The 19,044-nt window shown below is 40.3% G+C and overlaps 1 protein-coding gene across 14 annotated transcripts in view; it reads left to right on the plus strand.

Annotated features, from left to right (window-relative positions):
• The window catches only part of CELF2 (CUGBP Elav-like family member 2), a 773,712-nt gene extending 755,261 nt beyond the window's left edge, over positions 1–18,451 (plus strand). For 13 of the 14 annotated variants that reach the window (XM_059725768.1, XM_059725764.1, XM_059725761.1 and 10 more), the window contains 4 exons: positions 4,036–4,215; positions 7,943–8,086; positions 12,596–12,767; positions 14,145–18,451. In XM_059725768.1, coding sequence (XP_059581751.1) covers positions 4,036–4,215; positions 7,943–8,086; positions 12,596–12,723 — 452 coding nt within the window. In that variant the 3' untranslated portion in view covers positions 12,724–12,767; positions 14,145–18,451. Of the gene's footprint in view, positions 1–4,035; positions 4,216–7,942; positions 8,087–12,595 lie in introns of all 14 variants that reach the window. The other variant, XM_059725762.1, reaches the window with a different exon arrangement.
• The last annotated feature ends 593 nt before the right edge of the window (positions 18,452–19,044 follow it).

A 19,044-nucleotide genomic window follows, 5' to 3' on the forward strand; every position in this document is an offset into this window, starting at 1 on the left:
CAATGTAGGATTATTCTCTTTCTAGTGGCTCTCCATCTTTAAATTGCTCATGTGATAGGGTTTGTGACACTTCCCTTGGTGAAGACAGTTGCACAGTCTAACCCATTTCATTGTTAATTTTTCCTGACCTTAACCATAAAGTGCTCATTGATTAATGTCATCACCTTTTTCAATGTATGTATTCCCTTTATTACCATGCTGAATAACTCCTCTCTCCTATTCCTTGCATTTACAGTCCTTAAACACTTTAAGGATCTCACTTCCCCTTTACCCAAAGTTTTGGTAAGGCAGTCATCACAACATAAATCTTAATAAGTAGCTAGTCATTTTGTGTGCTTTTGGCATTCATGGATTTAGTAAGAGATGCATTATAGCAACTTGATTTTAAGAGGCCCTGTTCAGATATTATTCAGTACTTAAGATTACTAGTTACCGTATTGTCTCACATATAATACACCCCCTAAATAAGATATACATTGTGTTTTGGAAGACAAAGTTTAATTTTTTTTTCAAGGATTGTGGCCTAGACCTGGCTCTTTCATAGAGAGGATATGTTGCAAGATGGCTGCCATCTTTTCTCTGATTGAGCAAGTAGGAGGGATAGAGTCGAGTGTTATCACTTTCACAGCTACTGTCAAGTTGGCAGCAGTTTTTGGCTGCTCAGCCAAAAACTGTTGCCAGCTGTGAAGGGGTTAACACTGGACTCTACCCCTCCTACGTGCTGTCCCAGAGAGAAGTTGGCAGGCCTCTAGCAGCACAGTGACTCCATGCTTCTATTTTGAGCAAAGAAAAATTAGCCTCCATAGTTAAGACACACTCCCCCTGTGCTGATATTTTTGGGGAGGAAAGGTGCATGTGGTATGCACATAAATATGGTACTTATGAAAAAATGGCTTGATTTTCAGAGCTGTTGGGCACCTGTAACTCACTGACTTAAGTTGTAGTTGTAGATGATCAGCTGTTCTGAAAATCAAGCTGTTAGTTCTTTTAACCGTTTTAGTTACCAGTCTCTAAATTCTTCCCAACCTATTGCCCTTAACCTTGCTAAAGGACCTATAAGTAAATTCAGGGAGAAAAGGACCTTTTTATGTCATGAACTGCTGTAAAAATATATAATAAAATGCGTAACTGAAATAGTTTAAGCTCCATGAAACTTGGCTAGCTACCTGAAGAGGGAAGGGAAAAGAAGAGAGAAGACAAGTGTTGTGAAAGACTGCATCACAGGAATTCATGATGTTAACCACCAATTAATAGATGTAAAATGCATATCATGGGCATTTTAATGTAGACTGGGTGCACCGGACAACAGTATGGAGCCCTTGCCCCAAATTTCTTCTTTAGCAGTCATCCTGGTGATTCTAGGTAGTGTGCCCATTTTACAGGGTGGAGAATAGTGGGGTTTTTGGTGGTTGTTCTTGGTATTGTTTTACTGCCAGGGGGCTTGTCTACACATGCATTTACGCTGACTTAAATTTACTGCGCAGTAAGCGGGAATAGGATGGTGTCTACATGTGCAGGCATTAACACATATTAACACTGTGTGTGGACTGACTTGAGACTAAAGTTAGTCCCAAATCAGTCCACACACACAGTGTTACTGCACAGTAAGGCATCTACATGTGCATTATTATGCAGTAACCAATCGGGTGTAAATTTGATACCTGGATGATGCAGGTATCAAATTTATGCTCAAGTCAGCATACATCACCATATTTACTGAGCAGTATGGGTGTGTATGTGTAGGTGCACACCCGTACTTTGCAGTCATTTCAGTTACTGCACAGTAAATGTGTATGGGTAGATGCACTCAGTGAGAAGGAAAGGAGCAGAAGTGCCAAAGACCAAATAGTTGTCTTTATCTCCAGAACATGCACAATTCACTTGACAGTGGAAGAGACTGCCATGTATTCTCAATCCTGGACAGTAACATGAATGAGAAAAGAGCCCTGCCTCTCTGACTGTTCAGTTTTGTAGGCCATCTTCCTGCAGTGAGCAACCGGGTGGAGGGTGTGTTGCTGTAGCGATGTTTTGTTTGGGACTGTGGATGACTAAAGTTGCCGATTAGTTTTGTATAAGTCACCAAACACCCTGGGTATAATGGTAATGTCTAGTTGCTCATGACTGTGATCAAATGTGAATTGTGCATCCCAGCAGTCACTGGCTGAGTCAATCGAATCATCCAGAACAACTCTCCCAAGTTTGTTTTCCTGAGAGAAAAACTAACCTGTACAGAAGTTCAGCCAGAGAAGCAAAGTCTGCAGTGCGGACCACGGGCTGCCAGAAATCCCTAGAGAGCCCAGAGAGCTTTGCAGGCTTTATTTCAAGTGAATGGAGGCAGGGATTGGCAGGGTCAGGGAGGGCGCGGGTGGGGTCTGTGCCATTCACAGAAGAGTCCTCCACCCTTTCCCCTCTCCGGTGCTGTGGTGCAGCCCAGCTAAGGCTACGCTGGAAGTATTATGCTTCTATACTTCCCTGCACCAAGTGCTGCAGGGTGATTCAGGCAGGGACCAAGCCAGGAACAAAACTTGGGTAGTTGTTGGGCCTGTTTTACACCAGACCATCCTGTTTTTAAACCCTTTGACACTTGTCCATTTCTAAATGAGGTACGGCCTACAGAAAGTCCTGTTTTTTCAGTTCATTCATGGAAAAACACGTCAATCACTTGTCCTTGTGATTTTGTTAGCTGTGCCTAGAGGCAGGGCTGGACACAGCCAGGAGGAGCAGGCCTCAGAGCCAAACAGGGAGGGAGGGAGGGAGGGAGCCTTTTCGTGGTGGCCCTGCCCCTTGATGCTGATTGGCCAAGGGGCCCAGGTGGCCCCACTCCTCGCTGCTGATTGGCCAAGGAGGCAGTGGCCCTGCCCCTCACCTTCCCTTACCCAATATCCTGTATTCTGGGGATGGGTCAGTGGGCACCCTAGGCAGAACATGCCCCTTAAGTGCTTCTGTGCTACAGGGGTGTAGGTTGTAGCCATGTTGGTCTAAGGACATAGGCAGACAAGGTTCCTTGGGTGAATCTGATATCTTTTATTAGACCAACCCAACAATTTGGGTTGGTCTAATAAAAGATATCAGATTCACCCAAGGAACCTTGTCTGTCTGTGCTACAAAGCATTTGGGGGGGTGTTCTGCTCCCCGCTTGGCTGAGCCTGACACATGCTGTGTGAGAGGGGAGGAGAGTGAAGCAAATCACGTTGGGGTTGCAGAGATCAGCTCTTCATCTGCTGTCTGTACAGAAGTTTTGTCCCTGGAGAACCACTTCACTTAGGTTGTTCCCAAGTTATTTTCCTCCCACTTTTACTTTGGGAGAAAAATGAACTTCTATATGCTTGTGGTTTCTCTGGAGAGAGTAGGAACTCTCCCTGGAGAAACTAAAAGCCTGTCCAAGCCCACTGTCTCCTATCCTGAGAGCCACCAGTCACTTACTGAGATTCCAGTCAAGTGGACCGATTCCATTCAGCCCTTTGACTTCCCTGGGTACTCTTCAAGGACTGACCGGAGCCACTGTTGGACTGAATAATGTCAATGCGCTAGCCGATCCTGTAAACAGTTGAGCTTTTATTGCTGTGGTGGACAGCCTTCCCTAATTATGACTCTAGGAAAACTATCCATTGTAAACAAATTATATTATTTTTTAACGCACATGCAAACCAGCGGGTCGAGTCGATCAAGTGCCGTGCTAGCACTCGAGTCGATTCCAGCACTCGGCCTTTCAGGTACCTCGACATAATTGACGGCAGAGGTAGGCATGCCGAAACGGAAATCAGGGCAGAATGTCAGAGGCACAAAGCTCACCGTACTTGCCAGTAGCAGGTTGCATGCAAATCAGTCTGGTCGTCCAACCATCGTGCTAAAGTGATCTCTACCGAAGTGGTGTTTCTTTGTCCTGAGTTCCATCTGGTGAAGTGCTGAATTGCATGCACTGCCGTCGTTGTCGGTGTCATATAATGCCAACTACTTTTGGAAAGCACTAATGAACAAGTGCAATTTCTTTTCTCTATTGTTGGGTTTTTTGTAAAGTTGCTCAAATGCTCTCAGGTATGGCGGCCCTGAATGGAGGACTCGGCGCTACAGGCTTGACGAATGGTACAGCCGGCACAATGGACGCCCTCACCCAGGCCTACTCAGGAATTCAGCAGTATGCTGCAGCGGCACTGCCAACATTGTACAGTCAGAGCTTGTTACAGCAACAAAGTGCTGCAGGCAGCCAGAAGGAAGGTGAGACAACAAAGCAAACATCTCAAGTAGCAGATTATTGTTCCATTGCTTAATATAGCAAATATATCAAAGTAACTTCGGCCCATTTAACTTGGTTTGGTTTGGGCTTTTATTTCCATAGATGGGTTTTTTTTTCCAAAAGCTGGATTAGCCTAGCCACTGATTTTTCTTTTCCTTTTTCATTGTTCTCACATTTTATTTTATGTTTTAGTTTAATTTTGACAGTGCAACCTTGAGAATTTGTCTTACTTTCCCCTATTTATTAATATAAATGTACTCACTGGTGAGTCATAATAGACATCCATAACAAGAATAATGTTTAAAGCGTGTGTGCTGTTGTTGCTAGGAGTAACACAGAGGTGGAAAAGGGTGGAGTAGGTGAATTTCCTCTCTTCTGGTTTCTGTGTGCTGCGATCATGTCGCTTCTCTTATTTAAGTTAGTTTCCAAGTTAATGACAAGATCCATCGTTACACTGAGTGGTTATTAGCTTAGTTGTGGATCTTGCGAGGAAGCAAACAAGTGATTGATTGCCCCCTCCCTGTGCCAATAGAGCAAAATAAACCTCAGGAAGTTAACACCAAAAATAAATTAATACTAATGGCAAGATCTTTAGTGAAATGAGGTGCTGCTTCTCTCTCTTTGCAGATACCTTGAGGTTTTGGGGAGGGTTGTATTTAGGATTTTTTTTTTCTCCTCCTTCCTAACTTCAAGTAAATACTACAAGGGTAGGAAAGTTTTATACGGCTTCTAAGAAAGTTTTTGTTGTCATTACTGTTCTTGCCAGGGATGAGCTTCAGAAATAAGCTATTTTACGGCCATCCAAAGATTAACCGCCCTTAAAATTCTCTTGCATTATTTTAAGAGAACACCTTCCAGGTGACACGGAGACCCCCAAGCTAGGGTACAGGGACATAAAACATTAGATTATTGAAACTGAAAAGATTTCTTAATAAATATATATTTGTCCATTTCTTTGCTATCTGCTGCTCACTTTCACGTGTCACTCAGTTTGGATGATGGTGAAAAAAAACTCACGTGAGAGGCTTTTTTTGTTTTTCTAAATGGTTTTTGTTGGTTTTAAGTTCATGAAGTGTTTCTAACACTAGCAGGTTGTGTTAATTTAGCCTGCAGGGCAATGCCCCTTTAAAGCTGTAGCCTTTATCATCTACGTTTTGGTTTTTTTCCAGTTGGTACATTTTAAGTGAACATTTCATTATTGAGTTCTGCTGCCTTCATTTTGTGTGTTAGCATCTGACTCCTAATGGAATAGCTAGGTGTCTTACATAGGAAAGGGGGAGAGCCATAGACCAGGGGAGAATACTGCATTAAACATTAATGCTGAAATTTGGAAAACTGCATTATTCATATTTAGGGCCCTACCAAATTTGTGATGTCACAATTTTCATGAAAGCCACAAATTCGGTTGGTCTCTGTGAAAAAGCGTGGGGACCATGAAAAGGCGTGAAATCGGCAAGCGAGCAGGGGAAAAGAAAAAAAATGGAGCTGCAAAACAGAAAACTGCAGGAAGCCATGGCATCCTGAAGCCGGGGGCAGGGAGAGAAAGAGAGAGAGGGAGAGGGAAGGGGAGAGGAAGCAAATCAGAGACAGACCCTGACATGGGCTCAGTCCATGAGCCATTCAGGGGCCAGCCCGGGAGTTTGCAAAGAAGCCTGACCTCCCCCTTCTTTTTTTCACTTTGATTTTTTGGGGAGGATTGCATTGCATTGCAAATGCCCAGCCTGGCGTTGCCTGCCTGCCTGCCCACCGGGGCACCCGTGTGTTTCAGTGGCTTTGTGTGAGGAGCTGCCTCCTTTCCTGGCATGTGATCAAGTCCATGGAAACCATTAACCGCATCCTAGACTACTTGCTAACGCATCAATTAATGGCTTCCACAAGCTTAATCCCCTAATCAAGCCCACGGAAGCCATTAATTGATGCATTATTAAGCAGTCTATTACACAGTTAATGGCTTCCACGAGCTTCATCAAGCCCGCAGAAGCCATTAACCTCATCCTAGACCACTTAATAATGTGTCAAGAGATTAAGCCCATGTAAGCCATTAATTGAGGCATTAGCAAGTCCCAGTTTGGGGCCATCTGTCAATCTCTGAGGAGGGGCAAGACTTCTGGGGCTCCTCAGCCAATCACAGTCGTGGGGGGGAGGGAGGCCACCACACTCCACCACAAAAATGGCACCGGGTGCTCAGATGGCAAAAAACAGACATCAGTCACCCTGATTTAGGTAGGTCTCTATGCATATTTCTTTAGATCTAGGTTCAGTCTGTTTAGTTTGGTCCATTAAAAGGACATCTTCTTTTTGGTCAGAAGAAACTTCTTCTGGCTTCCTTCCCTCCTGCCATTTGGGTTATTTTTTTTCATTTTGTTTGGTTTTCTACCCTATTTCTCTTTTTCCTTTCCAATGTATGCACCCCTTTTGATCAGGCGGTGGGAGGGCAGGTAGTCCAGTTCCTCTAATGGGAACAGCAGCGTGGCTCTATGAATCCGCAGCAGGAGGTATTGCAGAAGTATTGAGATTGTACTTTCTTCTCCTTCCCTAGGCAGTAACCAAGCACATCACATTTAGGTCACATTTAGTTTGCCAGCCATCAAACTAGAGAATATCCATATAGACCACTCCAGAGCCTGTCTGCACCAGAACCAAGTAGCATCTTAGTTTTCCATGGATACAGTGGATCAATGATCCTATTTTTAGGGCTGATAATGGTAGGCTGGAGCTGTGGAAAAAATATTTCAAGTGGCTCACAAACAGTCAGTTGAAAGAGAAATATTTTTGTTCAAAATCAAGTAAAAAAAAAATGCCTTTGAATGCCTTTGTTCAAAACTTGAAAATGTTTTGAGATTCCCAAAGTTTTCACAAAACATTTGAGTTTCACAAGACCTGCGTTTCTTGTTGCTTGTTAAACGAACGGTTCAGGGATTTTTTTCGGGTTTTGTAAATATATTTGATGGCATTTCCTGCCTCGAGATGAGAGTTTTTCCAACTGTCATTTCCCTTCTTTCTTTCTTTCTTTAATTCGTGAAGCGTTCCATATCTTTCTTTCTTTCTTTCTTTCTTTCTTTCTTTCTTTCTTTTGTTAAAATAATCCATGTATCTGTTTGTTAAAAGAATCCATGTATCTGGGAAGTAACTACATATTCACTCTCAGGAGTTCTTATTTTTATCTTCTCTCAATGATTTCCATGGCAAATCAGTTTGCAAATCAGAAGACGTTTTGTGCCCTGACTCCCATCCCCCAGCTACAGACTTAAACCTGAGATCTTCAGAAACTAAACCCGGCTCTTCGTAGCTCTTACATTAATCTCTACAAACAAAATTTAGCTGACACAATAGTTGAGGATGTGGGAGGCAGCACAGCACACAGCTATACAACTTGAAGAGCTGAAGAGAGCAGATATTGGAAGAAGCTGCCACTTTCATGCAGTCTTTTCTCTCCCGTTTAAGACACTTATGCAGATTTAAGGAGGAGACTGCACTTCGCCTTCTCCTTTGGCAGCAATGCTGAGTAAAGAACATAGACAAGGGCAGCTCTTCTATAAAGGACCTGCCTTTCAACTCTACTTTGACTACTTTATGCAGTTTGTTACTTCCAAATGTTTGCAACTGAAATGTTTTTGCCCATCACCCCCTTAGAAATATTGTCAAGAAAGCTGGATAAAATATAAAACCCCTAATAAACATTTTCATGCTGTGCTTGTTTCTCTAAAGGTCCAGAAGGGGCAAACCTCTTTATTTACCATCTCCCCCAGGAGTTTGGAGACCAGGACATTCTGCAGATGTTCATGCCTTTCGGAAATGTTATCTCTGCTAAAGTCTTCATTGACAAACAGACTAATCTGAGCAAGTGCTTTGGTATGCAAAACTTTAATCAATCCATGCGCGGTAGACGGAGAAGCGGTTGGAATGAAAAATTAATGGCAACGTGAAAAATGTCAAACTGGAACCTCGTTCCCAAAGCAGTGGCTTTGAATCCTCAAATGTAGGGGGGAAAAAAGCACAGATAAACCAATTCAAACTAAAAACTACATTGAGGGGGTTGGGGGGGAGATATCTTCCAATCTAACATCTACATTGGATGTGTCAGGAATACACAACTAATTACACCTTATGTGGAGGAATGTCATTCCCTATACTATTAAGCTGCCTTATTATGGATACTTAATTATCCTGTCTTGTATAGCTGAATCTCTGTAAAACTCTGTGTTTAACCCATTACTTTTACATTACAGGAAATCCTTTCCTTTGGGTTAAGTGCAAGATGCTGCCATTAGTGTCTGTATCATTTACACAGATGTAGCACAGAACACTTGACAGATAATTGCTGTCTGTAGATGCAGCTACGAGAAGTACAAGTAGGGTGCACTGTATCAGGCAGTGTGCTGCTAAGCTAGGGCAGAGGAATCGGTGTCAAGTTTCCTAGAGAGTCTTTGACCTGCAAGGAAATTAGACTGCCAAGGTTGAGAATAGCAAGTGTTTGGGCAATATTTAGACCCATGGGTAAGTTTTAGAGCTGATCAGATGCATGCCAGTCCCTTGATGATGTAAATTTACTGGCCTAATGCTTTGTTATACTTTATTGCAAACTGCAAGTAAATAACCACTTCTCATCAGCACTGGGCTAATAGTTCTTGTATGAAGTAAAGCACTTAATCAGGGGCTGTGATGAAAACATGTTTACAAGTAACGCCAATCTATAAAAGTCATCCCTATTATATTGCAACCTCTAAGTGCAGCAACCCGTACCCCAACCAAAGGAAAGCTGCTCTTTGTTAGATGATCAGTGACCAATCCAAAAATCCAGTGCACTGGCAATGGTATCATTCACATCTCATCATCCTAAATCTTTTTTCTTATTTCTAAAGGGCTCCCATAAACCATAGCCCATGTGTTTGTTTGCTTGCCTTAGATGTACTTTTTAAATTGTGGGTTTTGGTAAAATACATCCAAGAGTAATTCAGGAATGCTTGTTGTGCTTTACAGTCACAGCCTTTCAAATTGGTTTAATCTAAGCAGAAATAAGGCACTTACTCTGAAGGATGACACGTGATGTTATTCAGAAATAGTTACACGCTTTAAATTCAAACCCTATATTAACCCAAATCAACATGCAAGTATTGATAAGTCCTTAGTTAGTTAGCTCTGGAAGGACCAGAACGTACTATTTAATGTTACTCCAAGCCCAGACCTTCATTTTCCAAGGTGTCATGTTCAAGCTTCATAAAAATTAAATATCATAAATTAAATATAATAAAAATATCAGGGACAAAGAACAGGAGATTTATGAAAATGTCCGCTTCCATGGCTGTAGTGAAAATGGAAATAGCGCAACTAATGGAAATAAAAATGTTGATCTTCAGACACATTTGGTCTATTCAAGGAGTGTGAAGGTAGCAAAATAATTTTGACCAAAGCCTTTGGGAATCATGACACCAGGTCAAATCAAGCCATGTTAATCAACAGCATGGTACTTGCAATGACAGCTCAACAAAGTCAAAGCAGTGCAATAATTTATATTCAACCCTGCCCCAAAAGAAATATTCCACCCCTTATCAGAAACCATTTGCACTAATAACTATGTCTACCTTAAGAGATGCTCCAAGGATGGAGCAGGTTTGAATATCAACCTTCTCATTAACCACTAGAACAGTTCATGTCAGCTCTCTATACAGCCCCACCCAGGTTATGGGCTTGAGGGCCATGGAAAGGTAGCGATTTTGTCCACAGTGATAGAGATAGGAGGGAAGAAGGTTTTGGACAGAAGAGGAGCTCAGTTTTGACCTTCTTCACTTTAAAGCGCTAACAGAGCTTCTGATGAGATATCAGAGAAATAGGTTAAGCAACATGAGTAAATATAAAGACCCAGGTGAAAAGCAGAGGAGTAAATTTGTGAGCAGAAAGATGCTAGTTGGAACCCATGTGGGCAGGAAGATCTACAACAAGGATGAAGAGGGAGGAGAAAGGGAGAAGGAAGATGGAGTCCTGCGAGGAGGAGGCACTATGAGAGGCTAACAACGTGATCACACGATGAGGGGGACAAGAAAAGGACAGAATGAAAATTGAGGACAACATTTTAAGGAGTGCATGTCAAACCACCTCAGAAGTAGTCAGGGAGAATACAGCTAGAGGAGAGGTGCTGAGGTTTGACTAAGAAGAGTTTGACACATTTCATAGTTTTTTAGGGTCGGAAGGGACCTTAGTAGATCATTGAGTCTGACCCCCTGCCCTGGGCAGGAAAGAGCGCTGGGGTCAGGTGACCCCAGCCAGGTGCTTGCCCAGCCTCCTCTTGAAGACCCCCAAGGTAGGGGCGAGCACCACCTCCCTTGGAAACCCATTCCAGATTCTGGCAACCCTTACTGTAAAGAACTTCTTCCTGATGTCTAACCCAAATCTGCTCTCCATCACTTCGTGGCCGTTGTTCCTAGTTACTCCAAGGGGTGCCCTGGTAAACAGAGCATCCCCTATCCCTTGCTGTCTCCCCTGATGAATTTGTAGGCAGCCACAAGATCCCCTCTCAGCCTACTCTTGCAAAGGGTGAAGAGATCCAGGTCCTTCAATCTCTGCTCGTAGGACCTATCCTGCACACCCCTAACTATCCAAGTAGCCCTCCTCTGGACCCTCTCAAGGTTATCCACATCCCTCTTGCAGTGCAGTGCCCAAAACTGGATGCAGTACACCAGCTGCGGCCTGACCAGCACCACATAGACGGGAAGTATCACCTGCCTGGATCTGTTCGTGATGCACCTGCTAATGCACAATAAAGTGCAGTTAGCTTTACTACACGATAAAGTGCGGTTAAGTTTACTTAATAATTGTTTTTCAGCTATTTAAGTTGGTCTAATAAAAGATATCAAATTCTGCACCCAAAGAACCTTGTTAGCTTTACTGATCACTTCATCACACTGACAACTCATGTTCATCTTGGAGTCAACTATGACTCCGAGATCTCTTTCTGCCGCTAAGCTGCTTGGGAAGATGCTTTGGCGTAAGCAGTTTCTAGGGAGTGGAAAACACAGAAGTCAGGTTGGAGTGGATCGAGTTGTGGCAGGGCGTGCAGTGAAACCTGAGGCTATGCTTACAAATGGCATAGCCAATGATAAGAAGATGAACAACAAAAGGAAGACACGGGAGCAGCAAAGGGACATGCAACAGTTTGTCTTTGTCTTTTGAAATGGAGAAACCGTAGCTAGTTGATATTGGAAGCAGCAGGAATGAGACAGCAGTGAGATATTAAGAAGAAAAATAAGAGGGGCAAAATTAGGAGTACATGGAAGTCATGAGAGATGGGATTGTGGGTGGCTTAATAGAGGAGAGGAAGTGAGAAATATAAGTGTCACTGTCAGAGAGATGGAAGAGGATGCGATGGGCAATCTAATCTAATCTAATATAGAAGAAATTGTTAAAACAAATTCCAATGGAAAGAAAAGGGCGCTTTTCAGAGCAGATGCATGCATAATACCAGGCTGGAGTACAGTAATTAACTGCAGCAGAAGCTGAGTGGCAGTTAGGAGAGCTGTACAATTAAGAGTGGGATGCCCAGATAGGAAAATTGAGTGCAGCCTCTAGGATCAGAGAGATTTCAGTCTATTATGAACCAAGTGATTTCAGTCTTGAGGAGGCAAGAATACAAGCCAGCCCAGTCGGAGTGAATTACAGGGAGAGAGCACTTTCTAGTGGTTAATCCTCAGAAGGAGGAGGCAGAAGATGTCCACCTCTGCTATTGTTTTGCTGCCACTTAAGCCTAGAGTCCCAGGGCTTTGAAGCTGAATTAATTCATGTTTGCAGTGTGTCAAGACCCTGAAAAGTGCTATAGAAATGCAAAGTTAGAGGAACCCGGAGAGACTTGGAGTTAATTCCTTCTCTGCCACAGACAGAGGCCCAGATCTTCAGTACTATTCAGTATTTGAAATCAGTGAGAGTTAGCTACCAAAATATTTTTGTGGGTCTGCAACCTAGTCACTCCGTGCCTCAGTTTCCCAATTGTTATCTGGAGGTAACAGTACTTTCCTGCTTTACTGAGCACTACTCAGCCTACAACACTGGAGTGTGGAGGGGCACCTAACATACACCAATATGATGTAGCTCCCTACAAAATGTCTCTTAAGAAAGGCATGCACCCCCAAGTTCTTCAGCTGGCATCCCAGCTACCAAGCAGTGAGGCAGCAAAGTGCTGAATGCTAGTAAGGCAAAGGAAGAGCCAACAAGGGTTCGGAGGGAAGGTCTACAGAGAATAATCAAGGGAAAGGGCGGGGAGGGAGTGAATGTCATCCTTTAAAAAATGTGAACGGCAAACTCCATATTCCAGTGAATTTAATTTTAACCCCAATTTCCCTTTCTATCCCCTTTCCATTTTGTGCTCCATAGGTTTCGTTAGCTACGACAATCCAGTCTCTGCGCAAGCTGCTATCCAGGCTATGAACGGCTTTCAGATTGGCATGAAACGCTTGAAGGTCCAGCTGAAACGCTCCAAAAACGACAGCAAACCTTACTGATCTTAACCCCAGGCGCTTACTGCTCTTATTTTAGCTTTCTTAGGGTAAGTCCCATGAGCAAACGTGTCCTCCACAAGGGGGGTTAAGGAAGAACATATTGCCAATCTTCAGCAAGAGACAGTTATTTTTACAGTTACCACTTCCATTGCCCCCCACTTGCCCTTATTCAACTTGGCTCCCGTTTCCTTGCCAAGTAATTACGTAGTTCTGTTACTGTGTTTAATTTTGTTTTGCAGCATAATTTATCTCCGTTTTTCTTTCTGTTTTTTTTTTTGTTTGGGTTTTTTTTTTCCTTAAATAATGACATCTTAAAGTCTAAAAGCAACAATGTGCAATTTAACTCTGAACCCTGGTGCCATTAGCACACTCGGGTGGGGAATTGAAGTGGTTTTCTTATGTACGGAACCAACTTTACCAAGGTGGCACCAGCAGTTTATAGGCTAAACTCCTGCCAACTGAAGCACTTATTCTGAACCAACAATGATAAGTCTTTCCACTACATTAGCTTGTTTTTGAGAGAGATTTTAATTCTTTATATTTTTTTTATTTTTTTTTTAATTTTTTTTTTTTTTTATTTTTAGGGGTTCAAATCAATGTGATGTTTTATCGGTCCGATATTACACTGGTTGTCTTATAGTTCTTTTTTTTGTTTGTTTTTGTTCTTTTTCTTTTTTTAATTCTTGGTTTTTTGGAAAGGATTAATGTAAAAAAGATTTAGAGATCTGTTTCTAAAGCTACAGGGTTTAAAATAAAAAAAAATAAAATAAAATGAGTGACAATACTTGATGTTTCTTGAGAGATAAATTTAATAATAATAAATAAAAAGAAAGCCACAGGCCTGTAAATTTTATTTGTAAAAAGCATTTCTATTTTTATACAAAATTTTTACTGCCTCAGAAATAATGGAAGTTATTTATTGCCTATTGTTAACTTATTGGATACCTAAAGAGCAGCTCTCTATGCTAGCTAGATACTTTGAAGTAGTCTCTAGAGTAATTGTGCCAAGAATGGGCGCTTTTTCACCGTTGAACCCTGCACCCTTTACAGTTCATGCTTTTATCCTCTTGTTTGTATTTGTCTGGTTATTTTGTTTGTAGTTTCCATTATCTAGTTTAAAGTTCGGTTGTCTGACTTTTTTCTTCCCCCTCCCCGTTATGTCACATTTGTTGAAAACGGTTCTTTCCTCTCCTCCTCTCCCCAAAGAGGAATCCATCTTCTCTAACTCCCTTACGATGGATTCATTTGGGGTTTCATTGTGCTGTTGTTGATGAGTATTGTAAGTTAATGCAAATTATGTGGATGGCTCATAGATTCTAATGATGAAAGATTTGCATTAGTTTTCTCCTGCACCCATAAAAGTGATTTTGTTTCTGCTGCATAGACTCTATGTAACTTTTTCCTCTTCCTTGTTTTTTCCCTAGACATCTCCATGCCCGTTAGTTCATCGTTTGCCTAGCATGTCCCTGTGGCGTCTCAAAAAAAAAAAAAAAAATAAGTTTCATCGTCCCGTCATTGTTTCTGATGTCTTTCTGACCTCACATCATATTTGGTTCTCCTACTGACCTTTGATCTAGTTTGACCTTTGAAATTTGCATGTGACCTCATCTAGCTATGAATTCTGGGAAGTCAATGTGAAAAAACATTGCTGCATTCATGCAAGACTGAAATTTATTATTAGACAAATTAATGATAGGATTTAAAAAAAAAAAACAAAAAAAAACCAACCTGTGGCAAAAATGTTTTTTCTTTCTTCTTTTCTTTTTTGGTTTTTTTTTTCTTTTTCTTCTTTCTTTTCATATATATATATATATAAAAAAAAAACAGACTTGAAAGTATTATACAGGGATTGGCATTCTGCCTGGTCACTGGTGACAATAGCAATATGTGTCCAGAGGCACAGAATGTTGGTTTCTAACAGACTACTTCCAAAACAGTTTGAGAAAAAAAACTGTCTGATTTTAAGTCTCTAGAGGTCTGTAATAGTTTTTACATTTTTCAGGCAGTGTAAAGTTTTTTGATAAGGCCATTTTAGGTGGCTCACTTTCTCATTAAAATATATATATAGAACCACTTTTTGTAGATTAGTATAAGAAAATATTTACCCTGTTTTAGGGCAAATGCTACCTATTTGTGTCACCTTTTGCTGAACTGACTCACAGTTAGACAATCCATGGTTTAATGCACATGAAATTACCTATATTTTATACTGTTCAATGTACAGAAGAAAGGTTACTGTAAACTGTGTTACGTTGGTGCTTCTGTGAATTAAGTTGTGGTTTCATCATGAGTCTTATGGTCTTAAGTGTTCTATGTTTATAAAAGAGGAGTTTAAAATTGGTTTACTTGAACAACAACAAAAAAGGAGTTTCAAAAAACACAAAAAAAAAAAGTTGTTTGCTTAAAAAATAAAAAAAAAAATGAATTTCATGTGAAAAAAATTTAAAACTATTCCAGAATAAGTTTGTGTTGGCTTGTGACGCATTGATGTCATTTTTTTATTGTGGACAATTTAGATGTGTTTGTGTTCAGCAAAATGTGATCGGTTTTTCTTTTAAAGAAAAAAAAAAATCAGTGAAAATTATAGTGCCAAATTCCAAAGGTACTTTCTTCCTAGAGCTTCAGTGTGTTTCTTGTGTGAAGTAATTTGATAACATGGGTATTTTATTATGTGTTTTGTATAAATCCCTAATATTTAAAGAAAAAAAGAGGTTAAAAAGTTTGTTAACTTGCTATCCTGTGGTCTTGTTGCCTGAAATTGTTATTGTTTGTTATTTCTCTTTGATGTTTTTTTGTAAAACATTGTATAAGTGCCCATGTTTCACTTTTTTAACCACTCTGCACATCAATGCTGTGAAAGCAAACCTCACAATGTATTTTCTTCATAATGTATGGAAACCTCTAAGGTGAGAAAGTTTTGAACTTTTAACCCTTTCCACCCAGAGCTGTCTTGAGTGTTAATACCTTTTATACATTCACCATTTTGCTGTTTATTTTTATATATATATCTATATCTATAAATATATATATACTTAGTTTTTTGTGGTTTATTTAATACATGGTTGAAATCAGAAAAATGCACAGGGCAGATCTGAAGGACAAAAAAAAAATATTTTACTGCTGTCTAAATTTCTTCTGTATCTATAACTAAAATTATTTAAAACAGTAATTAACTTGTGGTTTTCCTTTTTAGATTTTGGGGATTTTTGTCTTTTCTTAAAGAGCTTTTAATATGCTGCTGGAATATGCTATTCAGTATTAATAAAATAAAATAAAAAAACAATTCTTTAATTATCTATTGTGTGAGCTGCTCCCAAACCGGGGCAGCAAAGCCACCATTTGAAAAACCTTGAGGGAAAAAAAAAAAAAAGATATTTTTGTAACTAAATAAATGAACTTTTGCTTAAATCAGATTCACTAGATCTTCCTGGATGAAAATTCAATGTGCACTGCAATTAAACTACTTTTTAGGGAATAAAGTTTACATACACTGTAACACGTGGTGTTAGTTGCCATTATCTGTAATGACAAGATACAGCCCCCCCCATCCTCCAGACACTGATGTACCCGAGTAACTTTACTCGTACCAGTAGTCAGCGGAAATGCGTATGTGGCTTAAGTGGGTGTTTGCTAGATGGACTCCTCTATAAGGAACCTGAAAACAAATGCTGGTAGCCCTTCACTGCCTTTTCAGTTTGATTAGATCGCACGTCTCCTGCACAAGTAGTGAGCAGTGGCCAAATCTGGTTCTTTGCTACTGGCAGCTAGAATCCATTGCCAGTCCAAGGCGTGCGAGCAGCAGTCCCTGCTGCTGATATCAAAGTGCCATACCTTTTTCCATGACCTATTCCTAGCTGATTACTTTCAAAGCCTCTTAATATTAATAGGAAAGCCCGATACAAACAAGATGCAAAACGCAAGCGGTGCACCCTGTCTCTTGCCCACAACTTAAATGCTTGTTTATGGAGAAGCCCTGGGATGGAAAGGACTAGCCTCTAGTGATGCAAAAAAAAGTTTTCTTCTAATAGCACATGCACTTATAAATAAATGATCTATTCTCACGTGTTTTTACTACTGCTGGGGCCTTCCTATACCCTTTGAGGGCTATTTTGTACTTCTTGCAGCAATTCTGCATCTTCAGAGTGTCATTTCTCTCGCACCCACACACGCACACACACATTGTATTATATATATGCACATATATATATATAATATGAGACTCTCATTTGAATTTCTTAGACTCACTAATTTTTCTCATTTTGCCCACCATATAAATTCCCAAAGCTTGTTCAGATCTTTTCAGTGCAGGAGGCCCCCGGGGAGATACTGCAGGTTTATGGTCCAGATAAAAAATGTTAATGGGCTACTTCCTCAGCTGGTATCTGTCAGTGTTGTTCTGTAGATTTCAGAAAAGCTAATCTGAATTGCACCAGCCCGGTCTCTGCCCAAGCATTTTTAGTGGAGATTTTTTAAAATATTTTCAGGCAACAAAGATGGGTCATTATTGGGAAAAGTTTGCAAAACAAAAAAAAAATAAAGCGCGCGCACACAGGCAGACACACACACACACACACACACACACACACACACACACACACCAAGTTTAAACCTCCTTAGAGATAATCTATCGCCCACTTCTCTTTCACAATATCGAAAGGGAAAAGCTGCAAGGGTGCAAGGGGCCTAACACCAGAGGAAGAAAAACAAGGGAAATTGCTTTAAAAAAAATTCTAATCAAAAGAACAGACTAGTCATTTTTTTCAAACAAATTAGCTAATTGCAATGAAATGGCAGTCCTCAAAGGAGTAACAAGTTCATCTTTCTTTCACCATAGGGGTTATAGTTCCTTGGCTTGTGCAACTCTGGAATCATTTTACTGTTTCTGTTTTTATTATCTTAAGTGCTAATTAACAAAAGGAAAAAAAAAAAAACCTGTAGTTTCATTACCTTTTTGGATAATGTCATACAAGAAAAAACTATGTATTTGTGTTTTTTTTGTGCTGTGAGAATTGTTGTTTGTAGATTAATAATACTATCATTTTGTTTAGAATTAAAAACTAGTTTTTAAGTATTGTCTGAGAAAAGCCAAAGTTAATGCGACCTAGTGGAAGCTGTAAGACCATTTGAGTATCGTTTCTGTTTTATTGATGCATTTGGATTTTGTTGTTTGATGGAATTTGAGCCAAAAAAAAGCAGGCTTTCCTATTTCTACAACTTGATTGTACTTATGCATTTTGTACCAGTGGAACTTTTTATACTGGAGATTAAAAAACAAATGGAAATTTTTGTGGCTTACTCTTGTGGGCCCCCTGACCATGGCTGATTTTCGAGTTTGATTTCTGGTTGGTAGAAAGAGAGTTGGTTTTGTTTAGAGAATTAAAAACTTTGGCTTGATTTCTTTTTTTCCCTTTGCTTATATCTAGTGTTTAGAATTTTGTCTTTAAAACAAAAAAAGCAAGCGGTAAGTTTCACTTTTTATTCTGTATTGTGCAGTTACACAATAAGGTAATTAGAGTTAGGAGTACTCAGTCACTTTATGTGGATAAATGTATTAGTTAAAACTTTAGGGGTTTGCTTTTTTGCTGTTTAGATCAGAGTTTTTTCTGATTCTTCTGTCCTCATTGTGAACATAACCGTGTAGTTGAAACAGTCAGACTTATTTTTGTAACGTATGTTATTGTGTGATGCAGTTTTTTGCTTCTGTCTCCAATATTAAACCATTTTCCTAATACTTGTCTCTCTCTCTCTGTGTTGTATTGTTGGTGGTCATTATGTGTTGGTAATACATCTGCACACCTCACTGTTTCACGTCCCTGTTTTTTTTTTTTTAATTTATTTTTCTATTTGTCAGTTGTGCATAAAAGATACAGTCGATTCCAACTAAGTGAATATCTGATTGGGGGGTGAAAGAGGACTTGTACACTTTAGCTACGCGCGGTTTCTATTACATTCTTTCCCTTAGTTGTGGTTTATCCCTTGGATGATCTGAGCGGAATATCCTCTTAACCTGACTGCCCTGCAAAATCACAGCGAAGGTGGCTTTTGTTAGTCTTCTGACTACAAAAGTTGATACACACAAACACAAGCAGAGAAGCTGAAAGCCATGAAACAAGTCTTTTTGCTCTGACGTTTCACTCTGTTTGGAAAAAGTGGACCGCAAAGATCAATTTTTAACAGTGATATATGTTTTAAAAATGACTGTGCCACCGCTTTGCAAACAGTCAAGAGTGGAAGGCTATAGCCCTGGGATTTCTTCCAAACTGCACAGTAATCTAGTGGCATATGGCATTAGTCAAACCCTCCTTAGAAGCTAATCACATTTTA

The sequence above is a fragment of the Alligator mississippiensis genome, chromosome 4 (genome assembly GCF_030867095.1).
Source record: "Alligator mississippiensis isolate rAllMis1 chromosome 4, rAllMis1, whole genome shotgun sequence".
Classification (NCBI taxonomy): domain Eukaryota; kingdom Metazoa; phylum Chordata; order Crocodylia; family Alligatoridae; genus Alligator; species Alligator mississippiensis.